We start from the raw sequence: 20,061 nt of genomic DNA, 5'->3' as shown, positions 1-20,061 counted from the left end.
AGTGGATATGTGTGTTTGGATTAATTCTAAACGATGTTTTCATGATTTTTTGCCATTGTTTAGCCATTCTTTTTGGACATGTTCCTTAATTTCTTCAATGATGGCTATAATTTGCGTTCAAAGTGTGTTTCACCTTTGACACTTTTTCATGATAATTTATTTTGCACTTATTTAAGTGTGGTCTGTGCTTAATTTCTTAAGCCTAAGACAAGTTCTATCATGGGTTAGTTGATCGGTTTGTTTTGGTGGATTTTATTGGATGTTTTCCAAGTTTTATTTGGACTCATCAGGTTCTACCTAGATCACTTGTGTCTAGGGGTTTTTTAATGAGTGTTACACACATGTGTTTCACTTGCTTAGTTTTTGGAGTTTTGCTTGAACAACAACACGTTCATATACTCCGAGATTGATGAGTTAGCCACCAATTTTAATGCCTCTTTTGGCATGATTAATGACCATTAGATGGTATGCATTGATTTTTATGATCAACTATGGTTTTCATGGATTTGAGGAGGTTCTATGCTTTTATCCATGGTTTTATAAGGATCTTTTGATCTTTTGGATAATATCATGTGCTTTGAAGGTAGCATTTACCTTCGTTTTTTGCACTTAATTTTAGAATATATTGCTTGTACCCTTGTACATATCTCAACTTGGATTCCTAGTTGCTTATATATCTAGGTGAGTTATTTTTTCTATCCTAGCTTTATTATGTTTATTGGGTAGTTATCATTAGAAAGGCGCCAATAATTCAATTTCTTTTCTAATGATGTACTTGGAAAGAGTTATTCCTTGATGTAGTCGGAAAGAGTTATTCCTTGATGTAGTCTCAGGAATATAGAGACAGGTTTTAGTATGTGAGTCTTGGATAAGGCCATTTTATTCTTTTTACACAGGATTTTATTCATATTTCCTAGACGGCATACTAGGGAGTTTCAAATTGTTAAGGTATGTATGGGTGGTATCATGGTGGTATGGGATGCTAGTGATCCCTCACATATATTATCTTATGGGATAATTTGGGCTCAAGATTGTTGCTTTGCTTACATCACTTAGCATGTTGACATCAACATTCAAAGACAATCTCATTTTCTAAATTCACTAGAAGTTATAGTGTGGGCATTCTCTAGATAAACTTCTTTTATCTATAGCCTGCATGTATTCATGAGTGTAATCTCGTCGACATTTTCACTTGTTGAAATCTCTTTCTTTAGAGTTCAACGAGTTTATCTTGTTGTGTTCGGATTAAGAAAATTTGGATTTTTCCTTTGTTGGCATTTTCTTCTTTAGTTCCGTACTTTAGGTGTTTTGTACAATCAACCTGATGGTTTACGGATGGACATATGTGACTCATCGAGACGCTGATGACTCTCTATGTGTTGATATGGATAACTCGGGATAACGATAATTCCATAAGCAGATGTGGGTACATCGGGACAGTGATGAATCCCTCCCTGGTTACTGCTGTTATAATGCCATGTTTTCCTACTTTATTCCGAATGGTTTACAACGAGGAAATTACTTTGAGTATGAATTCTTATGATCATCCGCAGTCTGATGGGCAAACAGGGCGTATGAATCAGATTGTAGAGGATATGCTTCGTGCATATGTCTCTGGAAAAGCATCAAATTGAAAAAAATATCTTCCAATGATGGAATTTGCCTGTAACAGTTTTAAACATACGGCTATTGGTTTTAGTCCGTTCATGCTAATGTATGGGTATCAACCCAGGGCACCTATTGATGTTGGTCTTAAGGACATCGAGCTTGATGCATCGAGGGATTTCTTGCGTGAGATGCAGGAAATGCTGACTGAAGCTCGGGATTCTATCAGGAGTGCTCATGATAGGGCACGGTTTTATGCTGATAGGGGACACTCATCTCGGTCTTTTGAACCAGGGGCATTGGTTTATTTAAAAGTTCCTAAAGATTTTCAGACTTTGTCAAAAGGAAAATGCTCGAATTTATCTCCTAGATATTGTGGTCCATTTCGAGTTATACGTCGAATTGGCACGATTGCGTATGAACTAAAACTGCCTCCATATGTTAGAGTTTATCTAGTCTTTCATATCAAGGAAACTATGAGGTGAGGATAACATAGTTACTCCTCATGAACTCGTTGAAGTCAAAGAATTATCGTATGTTCCACATGAACCTGATAAGGTACTTGAATTCAAGGAAATGAATCTTTGTAGTTGACTAATCCCTGAGGTTAAAATTAGATGGAAAGATAGGAAAATAGAGAATTCGACTTGGGAGTGGGTTGATATTGTTCAGTGCAATTCTTCTTCTTTTCATTGCAAGAGTACAATGTTTTGAGAGAGGGGAAGTATGTTATATGCACATTATGTGTACATATACTAGAAGGCTAACCACATTAGGCTTGTGAGCATGGGAGCATGGGAACAAGCTCTAGTGGAGCATGGGTTAGGAATAACCTTAAGGGTTAAGGTTAGGGTCAAGCATCCAAGGGTCACACATGGGAAATGGAGAGTCAAGAGTCACTTGAGGGCCCTCCTATATAATAGGAGCATGAGGCACACTCAAGGAAGACTTGGAGGCTTGGGCTTGTGAGGCCAAGGCTATGTTATGCTCTCTTGTGTAGAGGGTCATATCTACTCACCTACCATTTCACACTATAGCTTCATACTATTGGATTGGAGTTATACCTCTTGATGGTATGGGACATCAAGGTAGAGATATGATGTATTTCATTATATTTCATGTGTGCATCCCTTGGGCGCGGGGGTGGTTGGGTGGTTGAGTTTATGCCTGATTTATGCATGTTTATGCATAACAATTATCTAGAGATATCTTAGGGTTTTAACAACTACCATGCGTAAGCTTATAAACCCACTTTGTACCATAAGAAAAATTGACCAAATACTAAGTATCATTTTTGAGAATTGAGTCATACTTATCCTACATGGCCTCCATCTAATGATCATTCTTATGTGCTTCTTCAAAGGAAACATATTCCTCTTCATTGTATATATTGGCAATGAGAACATGATTCACAATAGAATAAGATGCATGATGAGAACATGCACATGTCATGTTAGGAAGTAGCTAATTTGCTATCCCACAATGTCTACATTAGCCCTTTTGGCACTCTTGGTATGACTTCCCTTTCCTCATCCAGCATCATCCATAATTGCTTGATATTTGTAGACTGAAATTCGAGTTGATTTTTAGTCGATACAAACTAATTTGCAACACCTTGTTGAGCATTCATTTGCTCCATATGTCGATGTTTGGCATTGTACAAAGGTATATAAAAAGATAGGAGTTATCTTATGAGTATACATTTTGTTGTTTTTTTGCTCACCAAATTTTGCCTTGTGGTTGGATAGTAGAATCTATACTCTGTATCCCACAAAAAATATAATTTACCACCTTATCATCTAGCTTATTGTGTGTTCCTTAGACATAAGAACATAAGCAAAATAACCACACACACCCAAATGAGCGATAGAGGGCTTACTTCCATTCCAAGTTTCATAAGGGATAATTGTCTAGAAGGCCTTCGTGGGACATCTGTTTACTACACATAAGTGCAACTGTCTCCAACCAAAAAATATGAGATAAATCATGGTCTACCATGACAAAGGACTGAACCCATCTCTAAAGAGATAGTGTTAACATCCCCATATCTTATAGTAAACTTGTCGTTAATATCCCCATATCGCCACTGATTATATCTCTCCACTACTACATAGCTTTGCATACCTGTCTATCCCACATGGAATACCATGTGCTTTCCTTGTCTCAATTCAAAGGTGATGTGAGAACACCCTCAAGTCAACTAAGGGAAATCCTCATAAAGTGAGATGTGTGGAAATAGCTAGGCCTCTGAATGAATCTGTCTCCAATCACCCCAAGGGAATGCTCTTTGTATGATTGAATCCACCTCCTATATACTTGATGTGATTGTGTGGAAATCCTCATGAAGTGAGATGTGTGGAAATAGCTAGGCCTCTGAATGAATCTGTCTCCAATCACCCCAAGGGAATGCTCTTTGTATGATTGAATCCACCTCCTATATACTTGATGTGATTGTTCATTCTTGCCTTGATATTGCATGGGGCTAACTAGGCAACTACGCTCTTTTGAGAGTCATTCCACATGCATATGAACTTCGTTCAAATAGAGAGCCACACATTTTTGGTCCTTGCGTTCAATGAATCTCTTGGCACACAATCAAGTCTCATAGTATGTTGAACAATGGAGTATAAGCATGTTTCTAGATCCACCTCCTATATACTAGTGCACATCTAAAGCTCCCTGTGGGGTCCACCTCTTTGCCCATCGCACGTGCAAATATGCAATGAAACATGAAGTTGCCTAATAGAAATCCTCAATGCACATGATAGAAGAATTTTCAAGTAATCTGGTATCTCCATATACCTCTCAACATCAGCACTTTGATATGTTTGGTTTTGATATGGCCGCTTGTGACTATTAAAAATGCAGCAATGCATAGATGTCATGCCACACACAGCCATGGTAAAGTTTTTTTGATCTCCATTGTCTCTCCCATGTCATGAGTACTTTGAATGTATGTAATTAAAACTAAAACAATGCATCTATGTCGTGCATGGGCATGAGAGAGAGAGAGAGAGAGAGAGAGAGAGAGAGTAAACTACTACAGAAAACAAAAACAAAACTATTGTAAACATGTGAAAACATGGTGTCCGCATGCATATGTGGAAAAAAAAAAACACTAAAAAGAATGTGGGCTTGCATGCACATCATGTTGTCTGCAAATAATGTTCTCTACAATCTTAGGTTCTAAAATCTCAAAAACATAATTAGATTATCACACTTAGAAAGAAAAGCATTTGCACTCGTAAAAGATGAGAAACCAAGTAATTACTCTATATGCAAGGGATTCATATCATGAAAGCATACCTTCAGACGTTTATTATAATATAAACTTTTAAACCTACATCAGGTTGAGATAGTTAGATGCTAGCCTCTTTAGCGTCTATATTTCTATCCACAAAATAAGCGTACTGCTTGGGTATACTCAGACTCTTTTGCTGAAAAGAGGTAAGCCATCCACAATAAGACAACACAAAACCACATTCACATGCTAGCATCAAAAGATCTCAGTAGCTTTGTGCCTTTCAAATTAAAATAATTGACCACACGACGTTTACTATTCTAGCATGAGAAGTATCTAGGTATGATAATATACTAGTGATGACACCACAGCCTGTGAAGCATTCACAAAATGTAAACTATTGATGATGGCGTGCAGGTTTTGAGGTTAACATAACGCCAATGTCTAGACCACTGCATCACCAACATTAGTAATGGTCATAAGGTTGACATGATACAGGAGGTGAGCCATGGCAGCTTGCATCATTTGGTGTCATTGATCTGGCCCAATGATGGCTTACTCTTGAACTATTGAATGCTCTCTCTCTCAATCATTATCCTGCCAAAGGATTTGCATGTATAGTGACTCTGTTTAATCTGATCTCAGCAAGAGGGCGATCACCAACTGCAGTTGGTGTCTGGAATCAACAAACATTCATGAGAGTCATGGCAGGAGTTTTGTATAGCTGCTGTTAGAAAATTTGAGTTTTTTTGGGAACGATCACTTACCTTTTCCATCAAATCCAGCACTTCAAAACCATGGATCACCCTCCCAAACACAGTATACAGGCCATTTAAGTGTGGTTGTTTTGCATATGTGAAGAAAAACTGACTGCCATTGGTATTTGGGCCACTATTTGCCATTGATAGTATACCTCTTGCATTGTGCTGCAGATTTCATAGAACAAATCAGTCAGACTCCACGAAGCCAATGTGGCTCACAGTTTTTGTTCATAAAAGCAAAAGCAAAGAGGAACCCACTAACCAGGAACACCAGGAGCAAGAACACATATCACATTGTGAATACTTTCTGCAACAATAGATAGTATAGAGAATTTACAGGCAATCAGCCTTCCCCGTCACTGACCCTACCATATAGCAAGACTACATAGACCCACCCCCATGACATACCTCCTGCCTTTTTCACTACCAAGTCGGTTACCCAAGATATTCAAAGACTCAAATATGGTAAGGCAAAAAATCACGAGGACCTTCAATCGGAGTTATACCTTCATAGTTGTAAGACCCTCAGGTTACGGAATAAAAGGTCATAATGTGGCCAGCATTTAATTTGAGGCTAGGCTTATACCAGGTTGCCCTGGATAGTAATTTTAAGACTCTATATTATCTCAAGAGTCAAAGTGCATCTCCTCAGCAGAAAAGGCAGTGCTACATCGGTTCAATGCTTCACCAATCCTGTCCATGAACTCGTATAGGAGTCCAAGGGTACTGCCCTCCATGTCTATGATGTGGAGAACACTATATATAGGCTAAACTGCATGCAGCATCAGCCTCTATCCACAAAGTCTCTCTCATCACTGCACACACAAATGTCACTCTGAAGTTGCTTCCTGTCCTCACACCAATCGTCCTAGGAGCACACCCACGTTCGGCCGAGAGGGGTCAAGGTCTTGGACAATCTCTGGACCACAATATTTAGTGGCAAAAACCTCATCTTGGAAGGCTTGAGAAGCTCCAGGTCACTGTTTGCACCATACATGGCAAGAACATTGGGCCCCTTTGTCCCAAACTTGACTATGCTGCAAGAAGTGTTGAAGATGCCAGCAATTTAACCAATCTTTGCCACATCTCCAATGAGGAGGTCCAAACTGAGGGCAACACATGGAGTCCACACAATTTGAGGAAATCAAGCATCATTCCAATGGAGACACAGTTTGAGCCCTTGTCTGTTACATCCTACACGACATTTTGGGAGTCAATCTCCATCATTGCCTTATTGCCAGAAAGGCCAGGCTGCGTGGAGGGGGTCCCCATTCCCCTCCTGCTTAGCCACCCAAGGAGCAGGCATCCCCAAATGTGTGCATGAGGGTACCTGCTCCCTTCAACTCCACCTCAATTGCTTGCATTTCTGGCTTGTGGCCTACCTCTAGCATATACATAGGGCTGAGAGGGGCATGTGTGCTAGCCAACCTAGTGTAGGGTTGGCTGGCTTCATGCACAAGAGAAGGCAAAAATGCTTTATGCATGCGTTTCTGCACAAGGCCTCTAAGAGGGGGCATGTGTGCTGGCCGCCTTAAACAAGACAAGGCAAAAATGCTTTATGCATGCGTTTCTGCAGAAGGCCCTCCTCTAGTCCAGGTGCCTAGTCATGGGCACCCTCTAGGTCCATGGCCCCCTTTTCTGACCTGGCCACGACTTTAGTGTGTGCCTTTTGGACTTGGTGTCACTAGTACCATGGGAAATGGATTCATACACACTTAGGCAGTAACAATGAGTGACAGGTGCCCGTCCACTGGACCAAATGATCTAAGAAGTGTACAACAGCCTTGACATCATTACATCATACAAGAGAGTTACAATCTTGTGCAGGATAGCCATGACACTGACATGCATGGGACACACACGACTTTGACCACCCCTTGGCAGTACACTAGCGACTCATCCCTCGACACAGGCTCGCAATGAAAATGCCTCATGTCCGTGTTAGCACTTTCATCCCCAGTTTCTGCTCTGTATGGTGCCCATTTGGTCCCCTTTTGCATGGCCCTTGTTTGTGGGCTGGCCACCCCTTTTTAGTATTTTTCTGGGATTTTTCCCAGCCTTTCTGGCATTTTTCTAGGGAGCCATGTCCAACAGCTCCAGTCGGCTTGTTTTCATGCTCCAGTCGGCCAGCTCTTCCCCACTATAAATAGTGGGTGCTGGCCTCTCTTTTTTTATAGAGTCTTGTAGTTATTTGCTCCCTCACTTATGAGACTATCACTGTCTCTTGCTTGGGACTGTTTTGGTTCAGTATATTCAGCATAGTTTGCTCCATATCTCTCTCTCTCTTGCACTCTCTGTTCAGCACATTCTAGTGCCACTCTGCTTCCGCTCTGTGCACTCTTTCATGGTATCATCGCTCTAGGTTAGCAACCTTTCTGCTGCCCCAGTTCAGCCCTGTTTTCAGCACTTCTCCTCTGCGTTTTCTTCCAGATCCATAGCTTTTTGCTGCTGCGTTTTCTGGACAGCACTCTGCTGGTCGGTTCCTCTTCAGATTGGCTTCATCGATTCAGCCGTCTGGCTCTTGGAGATCAGTGTTTCATTGCCCACTTGGAGATTGGACTGCAGGCGGCCTGTTTTCTACAGGACAGCACTTCTTCATTGCTGCGTTTTTCCTCTCCAGTGGTTCTTTCCCTTTGCAGAGGGGGCTTGTGGTGTTGCAGGCTTTGGTGGCACACTTGGTACCTGTGGAGGACACCTTTTCTTCAGAGATTGTGCATTTCTTGAGATTGAGCCCAAGCTCTTGTGATGGCTGCTCCCACTTCTCTTCATATGTTTGCAGAGTCTGCCAAGTTGGATGGTTCCAACTACACCCTATGGAAGGTGAAGGTGAAATCGGCCTTGCGTGGCGTGGATCTCTGGGATTGGCTTGTTACACCAGCCAATGCCACCCCTCCCACCCTTGCTTCCGGTGGTGTGACTCAGGCACATATTGATATTTGGCAGTCGAATGATCGACGTGTTTTTTCCTTTCTGATGTTGAACTGTCAGGATGCTGTTCTCTCTCATGTGCGTACAGCTGATGCTGCACATGAAGTTTGGAAGGCTTTTGCAGATCTCTATGAGATTAAGTCTCCGGGTCGGATTTTGGCATTGGAAAAGCAACTTATGAACTTATCAGTTTCTGCGTTTCCATCTTTATCTGCTTTCATCTCGAAGATGAAAGATCTCCGGGACGAGCTTGCTGTTTGTGGCAAGGACATCTCCACAGAGGATATGGCTATTCGGCTGCTCTCCAAACTTCCAGAGAGGTTTGATGCATACTTTCAGTCTCTGGTTTCTTCTCCTCGTCCTGTTCCAGTTACTTGGGAGGATGTTCTCCCCTCCATTATGCAGATAGAGTCTCGCTTTGAGGAGCGGACTGGCACCTCCGGTGGCCCTGATGGAGCTTTGGCAGCACGAGATAAAGGGAAGTCTCAACAAAAGAAAGGTAAAGGGGGTTCTGACAAGAACTCCAAGGATTCCGATAAGGATAAAGACAACAAATCTTCAAAGAATAAAGACATTGAATGTCACTATTGTGGCAAGAAGGGTCACAAGTCACCCCAATGTCACAAGAAGAAGCGTGATGAAGCAGCAAAGAACTCTTCCTCAACGGCGGTGTCTCAACCCAAGAAGGATGATGGAATACTTCTCTTAGCAGGTACTCGGCGTATACTTGCTCTTGTGACTTCTCAGTCACGGTCTTGGATTGTTGATAGCGGTGCTACTGCTCATATGACACCCCATCGAGATTGGTTCGAGGACTTCACTGCCAGATCAGGCGAGATCACTCTGGGTGATTCTTCTTCTGTGCCAGTGCATGGTCATGGCACTATCCCCATCTTCCGTTCTGAAGAGGACAAGAGGTACTTCTCTGACGTTCTGTATATTCCAGATTTGGCTTTTAACCTTTTGTCAGTGAGTGCTCTTACAGCTCAGGGTGCGGAGGTGATCTTTTCTCGTTATGAGATTACCATTCGTGATAAAGCGACTGGTAGCATCTTGGCTCAGGGAGTCCAAGATAGTGGTCTTTACAAACTGACCGCTCTGCTTTCCTCTGGTGCTTCTTCTGCTCTTTGGCATGCTCGGTTTGGCCATTTGAGCTATCAGCTTCTGCAGCGAGCTTCGAAGGATGGGTTGGTTGATGGATTACCAACCATCAAGGCTCCGTCTTCTCCTTGTTCCTCTTGTTTGCAGGGGAAGCAACACCGAGCCGCCTTTCCGAAGGAGGCGACACACAGATCTTCGACATCACTTGCTCTCATTCATGCAGACTTGTGTGGTCCTATGAGTACCGCGTCTTTGAGTAAGGCGTTGTACATGCTCGTGATGGTGGATGATTTTACCAGATATACTTGGGTTTTCTTTCTGAAGACCAAGGATGAGACTTTTCATCACTTCTGTGATTGGAAAGCCGAGGTGGAAAAAGAGACCGGTCACTCGGTCAAGGCTCTCAGGACCGATGGAGGGGGTGAGTTTACATCCCAGGAGTTTAAGCAATATTGCAAGACACATGGCATTCGGAGACAGCTTACTACAGCATATACTCCATCTCAGAATGGAGTTGCCGAGAGGAAGAATAGGACCATTATGGAGATGGCCCGTGCTATGCTTGAGCATTCTTCATTACCTCGACGTTTCTGGGCTGAGGCGGCTTCCACTGCTGTCTACATTCAGAATAGGTCTCCTACTGCTGCTCTTCCCGACAAAACTCCATATGAGGCTTTCCATGGTGAGAAGCCCTCTGTTGTTCATTTCCGGATATTTGGATGTACTGCGTATGTTCATGTGCCTAAGGAGCACCGCTCCAAGTTGGACTCGAAGTCTCAGCGCATGACTTTTCTCGGATACAGCACTGTGTCCAAGGCATATCGTCTTTATGATCCTCAAGCCGGTAAAGTTATTGTGAGCCGTGATGTGGTGTTCGACGAGACTCCTACATCTTCAGAGGGGGGTGGTGAGCTTGGTGAGCTTCTTCTTCCTGCACCTCCTTCTCCTCCTCCTACTCATCCTCCTGCTCCCGCTGTTACTGTCACACCTCCAGCTGAGGATTCTCAGTCAGATGATGATGACCCTGCTCCTCCTCCGGCGAGTTCGAGCAGATCTGTACCTGGTTGGTATTATCAGACAGTTCGTGACTCTGGGTTACGTGAGCTTCCTTCTGCTCCTCCGCCTGGTACTCTTCGGCGTTCTTCCAGAGTTACAGGGAAACAAATTCATGAGGGCAACATGTTTGTTAATTATGCTCTTATGTCTACAATTATTAATGGTCCTTCTGATCCCACTTCTGTAGACGAGGCTCTTTCACATGAGTCTTGGCGTCATGCTATGCAGACAGAGCTGGATGCTATCGAACGGAATGGCACTTGGATTTTGGTGCCTCGGCCTCTGCAGCGTAAGGTGATTGGTGTGCGTTGGATTTTCAAATCAAAGTTCCGAGCTGATGGCAGCTTGGACAAGCACAAGGCGAGGTTGGTTGCCAAGGGTTATGCTCAGCGCCCCGGTGTCGACTTCGATGAGACTTTCGCTCCAACGGCCCGAATGACTACCATTCGCACCGTTCTTGCACTTGCAGGACATCATAGATGGCCCGTTTTCCAGATGGACGTCAAGTCGGCTTTCTTGAATGGAGAGCTTACACAGGAGGTTTATGTTGATCAGCCGCCAGGATTTGTTGTTCCGGGCAAACAGGATCATGTGTACCGGCTGAAGAAGGCTTTATATGGTCTAAAGCAGGCTCCGCGGGCTTGGTACCAGCGGATTGATGAGTTCTTTCAGAAGCTCGGCCTGCGCCGCTCTCATGCAGATTCGAACCTTTATATCCTCCTTGAGAGGGGGTTGATTGTTATTATTGTGGTCTATGTTGATGACCTCATCTTTACAGGTTCTTATTCTGTGCGGATCCGTTCTGTTATAGATGCTTTGGAGACAGAGTTTGAGATGACGGATCTGGGCCTCTTGCACTATTTTCTTGGCTTTGAGATTTGGCAGACCTCGAAGGGCATTTTCTTCTCTCAGCAGAAGTACACTCGGGAGATTCTCGACAGATTTCAGATGACTGGGTGCAAACCAGTATCTTCTCCTTTGGATATTGGTGAGAAGCTTTCTTCACTTGATGCTTCTCCAGGGACTGATCAGGGCCAGTATCGGGTTCTCGTCGGTTGTTTGGTATGGTTGACCTACTCCCGATTGGACATATGCTTCGCAGTCAGTTTATTGAGTTCCTTCTCATCCAAACCCCGTCAGCAGCATTGGCGGTGTGCTCTCAGAGTTCTTCGGTACTTACGTGGCACTCTGGATTTTGGCATCTTTTATGGCCAAGGACGCACTCTTGTTGGATGGTCTGACTCAGACTGGGCTGGAGATCCAGATACACGGCGTTCGACCACTGGTTGTGTTTTTTCACTTGGGTCTGGAGCCATTTCTTGGAGCAGTAAAAAGCAGCCTACTGTGGCGCTTTCCTCTACCGAGGCGGAGTACCGTGCAGTTTGCTATGCTGCATGTGAGGCGATATGGTTGCGGAGATTATTGGAGGAGCTTGGCTGTCCTCCTACCGGATCTACTCTTCTTTGGTGTGACAATCAGAGTTGCATCGCCATCGCCAAGAACCCTGTGTTTCATGCTCGTACGAAACACATTGAGATTCAGTATCACTATGTTCGTGAACGGGTTCTTGCTGGAGATTTGCGTTTGGAGTATTGTCCTTCCGCGGAGAATGCTGCAGATTTGTTCACCAAGCCGGTTTCTCAGGCTTCCTTGGCTCCTCATCTTCGGATTCTCGGAGTTTGTTCAGCATCTGGTGCTGAGAGGGGGTGTTAGCACTTTCATCCCCAGTTTCTGCTCTGTATGGTGCCCATTTGGTCCCCTTTTGCATGGCCCTTGTTTGTGGGCTGGCCACCCCTTTTTAGTATTTTTCTGGGATTTTTCCCAGCCTTTCTGGCATTTTTCTAGGGAGCCATGTCCAACAGCTCCAGTCGGCCTGTTTTCATGCTCCAGTCGGCCAGCTCTTCCCCACTATAAATAGTGGGTGCTGGCCTCTCTTTTTTTATAGAGTCTTGTAGTTATTTGCTCCCTCACTTATGAGACTATCACTGTCTCTTGCTTGGGACTGTTTTGGTTCAGTATATTCAGCATAGTTTGCTCCATATCTCTCTCTCTCTTGCACTCTCTGTTCAGCACATTCTAGTGCCACTCTGCTTCCGCTCTGTGCACTCTTTCAGTCCGGCCTCAGGGCCTTGCATTTGTCATGTACAATCATGTCCATGGCAACCAAGTAAGGGATGGACGTGACATTTTCTCTGAGTTGTTTCACTTAGTTTTTGAGCAGACAAGGGTTTCGCTTGGATATTCAATAATAAGAAGCCCTTCTTCAATCCATTTCACCCCGACTTAGGGCTAGACTGGTAGCCTCACCCAAAAATGTTCCTTCCTACATGGCCTTTTGACCCAAATTGCTAATAGAAGGCTGGAGGCATATGTACAAGTTAGCAGTTTTTATTTTATATATGTCAGTGCCAAGTGCATTTATGTGCAAACTATTGGCATAAATGTACACACAACAGTAGGTGGTTATTGCTTCCCATTACCAAACTCATAGTTTGAACTTGTTCTTTTTAATTTAAAGAATGAATAAGGAAGAAATGCCATTTCGTAAATAACAGAAGCATAAGCTGCACACTTTCACCTCCTTGCAAGATAATGTAATTTATTAGGACCCATGAGAAACAGTACCTTCAATGATTCCCGTATCTCATCATTGAACTTGCGGCCCCAAATACTGGTGCCACCCCTACCAGACCCTGTTGGATCTCCTCCTTGTATCATGAAACCCTTAATATTTCTGTGAAAGATTGTTCCATCATAATATCCTTTTGCACACAAAGCTAGAAAATTCTGCAAAACAAGAGACAAAATGGTTATTTGATGTTATCCTTTCAATATTCTTTGCTAATCAAAACTGCATGTTAGATAGGTTTGCAGTGCAACTAGTCAAAACCTTTAAACTTTTCAGATTATATATCAGAGGATGATTAGAAACGGGCCTTTTTATTTTCCAAATCCGTCGCATGTGGCACTCCTTGCATATTCAGATGCGTATACACATTAGAAGTGAGGAAGAGGCTGCGAGTGTGGGCTTACCATTTGCAGTCAAGGTTCCCAAACTGGGCCGCTCAACTCTGCCCAAAATGCTGGTCACATGGAGACCAACCAGATCACCAACATTATTGGGAACAGTATGAGCAGTAGTACCAAAAAATCATCCTTGATGTGTGCGTGCTTCTTCACATGTGCAATTCATAGAGAGAAATGAGGGCTATTTTCCTCCATTCACCTTCCAACCTTGACTCAACCTCAAGCACACATATCTCGACTCTAGTCACTTTCTTTTTTGACAAATTCCTCTTTTGGGACTGCTTCTACACATGCCTAATCCAGATCAATCATTGCAAAATGGCTGCCATGTGGCCATCCTCAACTTTAGTCTTTACAATGTCACTTATTAACACTCAATAATACCTTGGACTTTGTCCCTTTCACATTCGCCACCATTGGCTTGGCTCCATCCCAGTTGTATCTCATGTTCAGATTAATAAAGCAATGAGAAAGAGTGTTTCCGGGTACTTAGTCTTTGTTCGTGATAAGGTTGAATGTAATGATGTATGGGTATATACTCTCATAAGTGAAAGGCTAAATTTTTTAAATGCATACAAGGATTCTTTTGCATATGCATTACCAGGAGAGCTACCTCCTGAGAGACCCGAGGATCATCGCATTGATCTGGTGCCGAGTAGTTCCCCACCAAATAGACATGTATATAGGGTAAGCAGAGCACAACAAGAGGAGATTATGAAATAGGTGACAGAGCTTTTGGACCGAGGTTTGGTTCAACCAAACCTCTTCGCCATATTGCTCACCAGTCTTGCTAGTGCAGAAGAAGGATGGTTCCTTTTGTATGTATGTGGATTACCAAGCTTTAAATAAGCTTACTATCAAGAACCGGTTTCCAATCCCGCACATAGATGACATCCTCGATAAACTTGATGGATCTGCATGTTTCAGTTGCATTGATCTTAAGAGTGGGTATCACCACGTGCGTGTGGCACAACAAGAGGAGATTATGAAACAGGTGACAGAGCTTTTGGACCGAGGTTTGGTTCAACCAAACCTCTTCGCCATATTGCTCACCAGTCTTGCTAGTGCAGAAGAAGGATGGTTCCTTTTGTATGTATGTGGATTACCAAGCTTTAAATAAGCTTACTATCAAGAACCGGTTTCCAATCCCGCACATAGATGACATCCTCGATAAACTTTGATGGATCTGCATGTTTCAGTTGCATTGATCTTAAGAGTGGGTATCACCACGTGCGTGTGGCACCTCAGGATATACACAAAATGACATTCGGGACGTCATTTGGACTATATGAGTTTTTGGTTATGCCGTTCGGTCTTATGAATGCCCCGACCACATTCAAGTTAATGATGGATCGCATTTTCCATGAGCATCAGAAATTCCCAGGTGTGTTTTTTGATGGTATCTTGGTATTTTCCAAGAATGAGCAAGAGCACCGCCAAAATTTGGCCATTGTTTTTGAAGAGCTTCGTAACCACAAGCTCTTCATTAATGCGAAAAAGAGTGAATTTTTTCTTTCCGAGATTCACTATTTGGGGCATATTGCGTCAAAGAATGGCGTCAGGATGGATCCTACAAAGATTGAAGCCATTCGGATTAGCCTGAGCTATCTTCTGTGCATGAAGTACGAAGCTTTTTGGGTTTATACTCATATTACAAGCGTTTTATCAGACACTTTGCATGGATTGCTTCGCCATTGCATGAGCTCACTAAGAAGAAGGCCGTCTTCAAATGGACAATTGTTGATGAGAAAGAGGCTTTCATTCTCAAGGATGCCATGATGAGTGGGCATGTCTTACTCATTCCAGACTTGTAGAAACCTTTCTGTGTGGAGTGCGATGCATCCAGAAGTTGCATTGGGGCTGTCCTAAATCAAGAAGGATACGCCATAGCTTATGAAAGCCGTCGTTTGCATGATACAAAACTTTCTTTGGGCATTTATGAGGAGGAGTTATTGAAAGAGTGCACAAAGCGGAAGCATACAAGCACTAGAGTGTGCTGAGAGAGAGTGCAAGAGAGAGAGAGAAATATGAAGCAACTATGCTGACTATACTGCAATGAAACAGTCCCGAGCAAGAGACATAAAAGGTCTCATCAGTGAGGGATACAAATCAAGACTAAAAGATGAAAAATGAGGAGGCAAGCCCGCCTATAAATAGGGCATGAGTGGGCTGGCCGACTGGAGAAAAGGGACCTAGCCGATTAGGAACATGGAGCTGGCCGATTGGACATTAGTCACCCGACTTGGAAAAAATGCCAGAAAAATATTGGAAAAAGGGGTGGCCAGCCCACAACCAAGGGCCATAAAAAAGGGACCAAAGGGAACTCCAACCATGAGCAGAAACTGGGGATGAACGTGCTAACACCCTGTAAGCCCAACGGGGCGTGCAATGATAGACTCAACCACGTGTCCAAGAGATAAAAAAATGGGGATCTTGCACAATACACCACATTGAGCGGGAAACAGGCCCTGCCCCCTTTCAAGAATTTATTCAGGAACAATCCACGGGCACGTTGACCAGTATCAATACAATCAATGAATACAAAACAAACAAATATGCCGATGTAGGATATCCAAGTCGATGTCGATGTTGATGTCGACGCACAAGATCTCTGATGTCAAGCACACCACAGGGATGCCCCACAAGTATCTCTCACCGGGCTAGTACCAGATCCAATATCCAAATCCAATGGATCCCAAGTCCAATGAATCCACATCCAAGTCCAAAATCCAAGCTCCATGTCTAAGCTCTGTGTTCTATGTTCATGTCCAAGCTTCATGTCCAAGCTCTATGTCCAAGTTCTTCATGTCTATGCTCAAGTTCAAGCTTCCATGTCCAAGCTCTATGCCCAAGTTCCATGTCCAAGCTCTAAATCCACTCGCTCATCCCATGAATAATCTCCACAATTCTCATAGCCTTGTTGATGATGAAAACCCTAGAGAAGCTCTTTCTAGCAAGAAAACTGATATAAAACTTGTTTTAATGGTTTTCGGGCGATAAAAACCTCCAAAAAGCAATTTTAGGGTTTCTGGAATTTTTCGTCTGTACAGTCCATTCACGTGTACCGATCCATACATGCGCACGGAAAGATGGTGACGTGGCACTGCAGTTGCTGGAGGTGCTCTGAAATCAGCGGGTAGCGATGAAAAAACTCCATGATTTGGTTCATAGATGATGATGAAGAAGATAATCTCCAGCTTGAACGAAGATGGCAGCGCGATGAAGAGGTTCTTCTTCAACTTGATGCTCAAGAGAGATTCATGCTTCTTTTATACTTGGGGAAGCTTTGCTTTTTGCCAAAAAGTAATGCTTTTGCTTTACTTTTGTCTTTTTATTAAATATTATTAATAATAGCCAAAGTTCTTGATTTGTGCTTTTACAACTTCAAGGCCTTGCTTTTTGGCCCTAGAGCTGCTTTTTGAGAAAGCGGCTTTTAGCTTTTTGGTCCGGCTTAGTGTCCTCTTTCCAATGGTGTCCTTGGCTCGTGGTCAACCTTATTTGACTTTTTGCTTTTTCTTGCTTTTTGACCAAGAATGGTGCTTTTTCTTAATCAATCCTTATGGACCCTATCCCCATGTCTTCTTCCACCTATCTGGTATCTGGGCATGGATTTCACTATGTGAAATAGAGCTAGGAGAGCCAAACAGTTACATTCCCTCTCTTTTACATCGCAGTTGTCCTCAACTGCGGATTGCAAGCGTTCCAAGCACATCCATATGTTCCATGTATATTCGTGCGTTCCAAGTACATGAAGTACTTCCATATGTTAAAGGTACTAGCCCCATCTGGTGAGCTTGTGCATTTGGTCTTTCCCCATATCTGTGGCGATGTCCTTATTCTTGATGGTACATCTTCATGGCCTGTCACATGTGTTGGATAAAATAAATACATACTTACCTCCTGCAAAACTAGACACAAGCTAGTCAACAAACAAGTATGCATCATTCGCGTCTACTGGGTATTCCAAGTACTGGCCAGGTAGTCTGGAGCCCACTGGACTATCACATGCCATAAATCCAAGCATTGTCCATACATCAAAAACAGCACACAAAGTCAAAGAAATTCAGACATACATCAGTATGCAATGCATAAGTAATGATCCTCCTGTTCATGGATTGTCCTGTCTAGTTTCATCGAAACCGTGCTGAGCCATCTGGTCACTAGAACCGCTCAGACTTTTCCTCAAGGCCATCTGGTCACTGGGACCGCCCGAGAGTTTATCAATAGTCATCTGGGCCATCTGGTCACATTGACCGCCCGACTGGCATCGTTGCCATCCATATACAAATCTTGCTCCTTGGGCTTTCTGGCATCGTTGCCACACCCAAACTAGAGCATGTCCAAATAACCATTATAAGCAGAATAATGATCAATTCCAGTCCAATATATGTACAGTGAAGAGAGCTAGAGGTATGATCCCTCCCTCTTGAATCTATCTTGATCGCAAGGCGTCCATATTTGTACTTCAAATACATCTCGACCAACCACTTCCTCAATGCTCATAAGCTCGAAGCATGTCTGGATAGTCCTAGAAGTACTCCTCTGGCATCCATTTCACATCCAACAACGAATAACTCTTGAATTCCAAGAGAAACTTTCTGACCACTGTCTTTCCTCCTTTTCTCCAAGAATGAAACACAATCTATTCTGGCCCTTCCACCCTTGGAGGATTCTTCAAAACAAGTTCCTTTGGGGATAACCTGTACACGGTTTCAATAAACTATCACGGAAAACATTATGTATCTTCCAATGATCTGAAAGATCCAACTGATGACATACATGGTTGATCTTCTTGGTATCTTGAAAGGGCCATATACCATCATTCCCTGACTTTGGCAATCCAAAGATAAAATCCATAGCAATATTCTCCCGTAGATCATTCAATGGGTGCAATAATCTTGCTAGTGTTTGTCGATCAAACTTGACCTTCTGACAAAACAAACATTCTCGAATCATAAAGCTCAATGTCTTTCTCATACTAGGCCAATAAAAATAACTCTCCAAAGCTTGTAGTGTAGTCAAGGTGTCTCTATGCCCCATGTGTGGAGAAGCATGGCACTCTTCCATTACTTTGGCCTCAATTCCTTGTGTTACACATGACCTGGGCTTGTATCATAAGAAAACCCTTCTTGATGACATAAAAAGTCACCAAATTTCTATTCTGTAATCTATTCCAAAACATCTTTGAAATCCTCTTTGGTAGGCATAAGGATCCTTCATCAAAGTGAAATCCATATGGTAACCCATAGGTCTCGAGATAATGCATCTGCTTCCTTGTTGGCTTTGACATTAATCGGCCACAACATGACCTGCTTGGTTCAAGACTGCTCCAATGCAATCTCATCATGTTCAACCACAAAAAAAGGTCTGGAATATCCAACATTGGTCCTTTGCTAGCATAAAGTCTCAATACTTCAAAAGAATTCTGTTTCAGCTTTGGTCCACAAAGATCCCATGGCTTTATTTGTTGCAACATGCAATGGGCTAAGCACCACTGCAAACAATTTGTCGAACTTCCTGGCATGATATCAATCTGATGATCTTCCGATCTCTTTGGCTTCTTTGCCTTCCTTTCCCTTACCTGTCCTGAAGAAACTGCATCTGAAAGAGTAGGCCTAGGAGTAGCTTTTCCTTGTCTCCTCCATGATAAATAGAGCGGGTAGCTCTAGATCTTTCGACAATGGTGACTCGAAAATAGGCTTTAGCAGCTTCAACTCCTTTGGCTTCAGTGGCTCAATCCTTGATGAAATCTGCAAACATTTGAGTCCTTCTTTGCTCCTGTTCTCTTTTGGTTCTCCAAGAAATAAATTCTTCATCTTTGAGAGGTCGCCTGAACTGCTGAAAGTCATGGTACTCTTCTGATGTCATGGTCGCAATTCCCATCAAGAATTTCTGTAACAACCTCATGGTTGTTCCCTTCATGAGGCCCATAGTCTCCCTTTGCTCTCAACATGTCCAAGTTCTTCATGTGTATGCTCAAGTTCAAGCTTCCATGTCCAAGCTTCATGTTCCATGTGCAAGCTCTATGCCCAAGTTTCATGTCCAAGCTCTAAATCCACTCGCTCATCCCCTGAATAATCTCTACAATTCCTATAGCCTTGTCGATGATGAAAATGTTAGAAGTCATCTCTTGTCTATACGGTCCTGGGCGACCCCCTCGCGCCTCGGTGGCTTGCGAAGCTTGAATCGAGGGAGGGTGTTGGAAGGTTGGTGATTTCGCGCTTGTGATCTATGGCTAGAAGGTGCCTTGGATTATCCCATAAGTGCAAGCATGGGAAGTTGAAGAGCCATATATAGGCTAGAGTGGCACCTTGTCATAGTCATCTCCTTCGGCCAGTGTTT

General features: G+C 43.2%; 1 protein-coding gene across 1 annotated transcript in view; it reads right to left on the bottom strand.

Moving 5' to 3' along the window:
• Nucleotides 1-5,096: 5,096 nt before the first annotated feature.
• The window catches only part of LOC147640366 (Cyclophilin-like peptidyl-prolyl cis-trans isomerase family protein), a 38,362-nt gene continuing 23,397 nt past the window's right edge, over nt 5,097-20,061 (bottom strand). The window contains exons 3-5 of the mRNA XM_086779776.1: nt 13,318-13,479; nt 5,614-5,772; nt 5,097-5,522 (exon numbers count right to left, since the gene is read on the bottom strand). Coding sequence (XP_086635902.1) covers nt 5,439-5,522; nt 5,614-5,772; nt 13,318-13,410 — 336 coding nt within the window. The 5' untranslated portion in view covers nt 13,411-13,479 and the 3' untranslated portion in view covers nt 5,097-5,438. The remainder of the gene's footprint in view (nt 5,523-5,613; nt 5,773-13,317; nt 13,480-20,061) is intronic.

Source organism: Cibotium barometz, chromosome 3 (genome assembly GCF_041138505.1).
Source record: "Cibotium barometz isolate CiBa-2024 chromosome 3, ASM4113850v1, whole genome shotgun sequence".
NCBI lineage: Eukaryota > Viridiplantae > Streptophyta > Polypodiopsida > Cyatheales > Cibotiaceae > Cibotium > Cibotium barometz.
The sequence above is the reverse complement of the archived record's forward strand: the minus strand, read 5'-3'. Positions and strand labels throughout refer to the sequence as shown.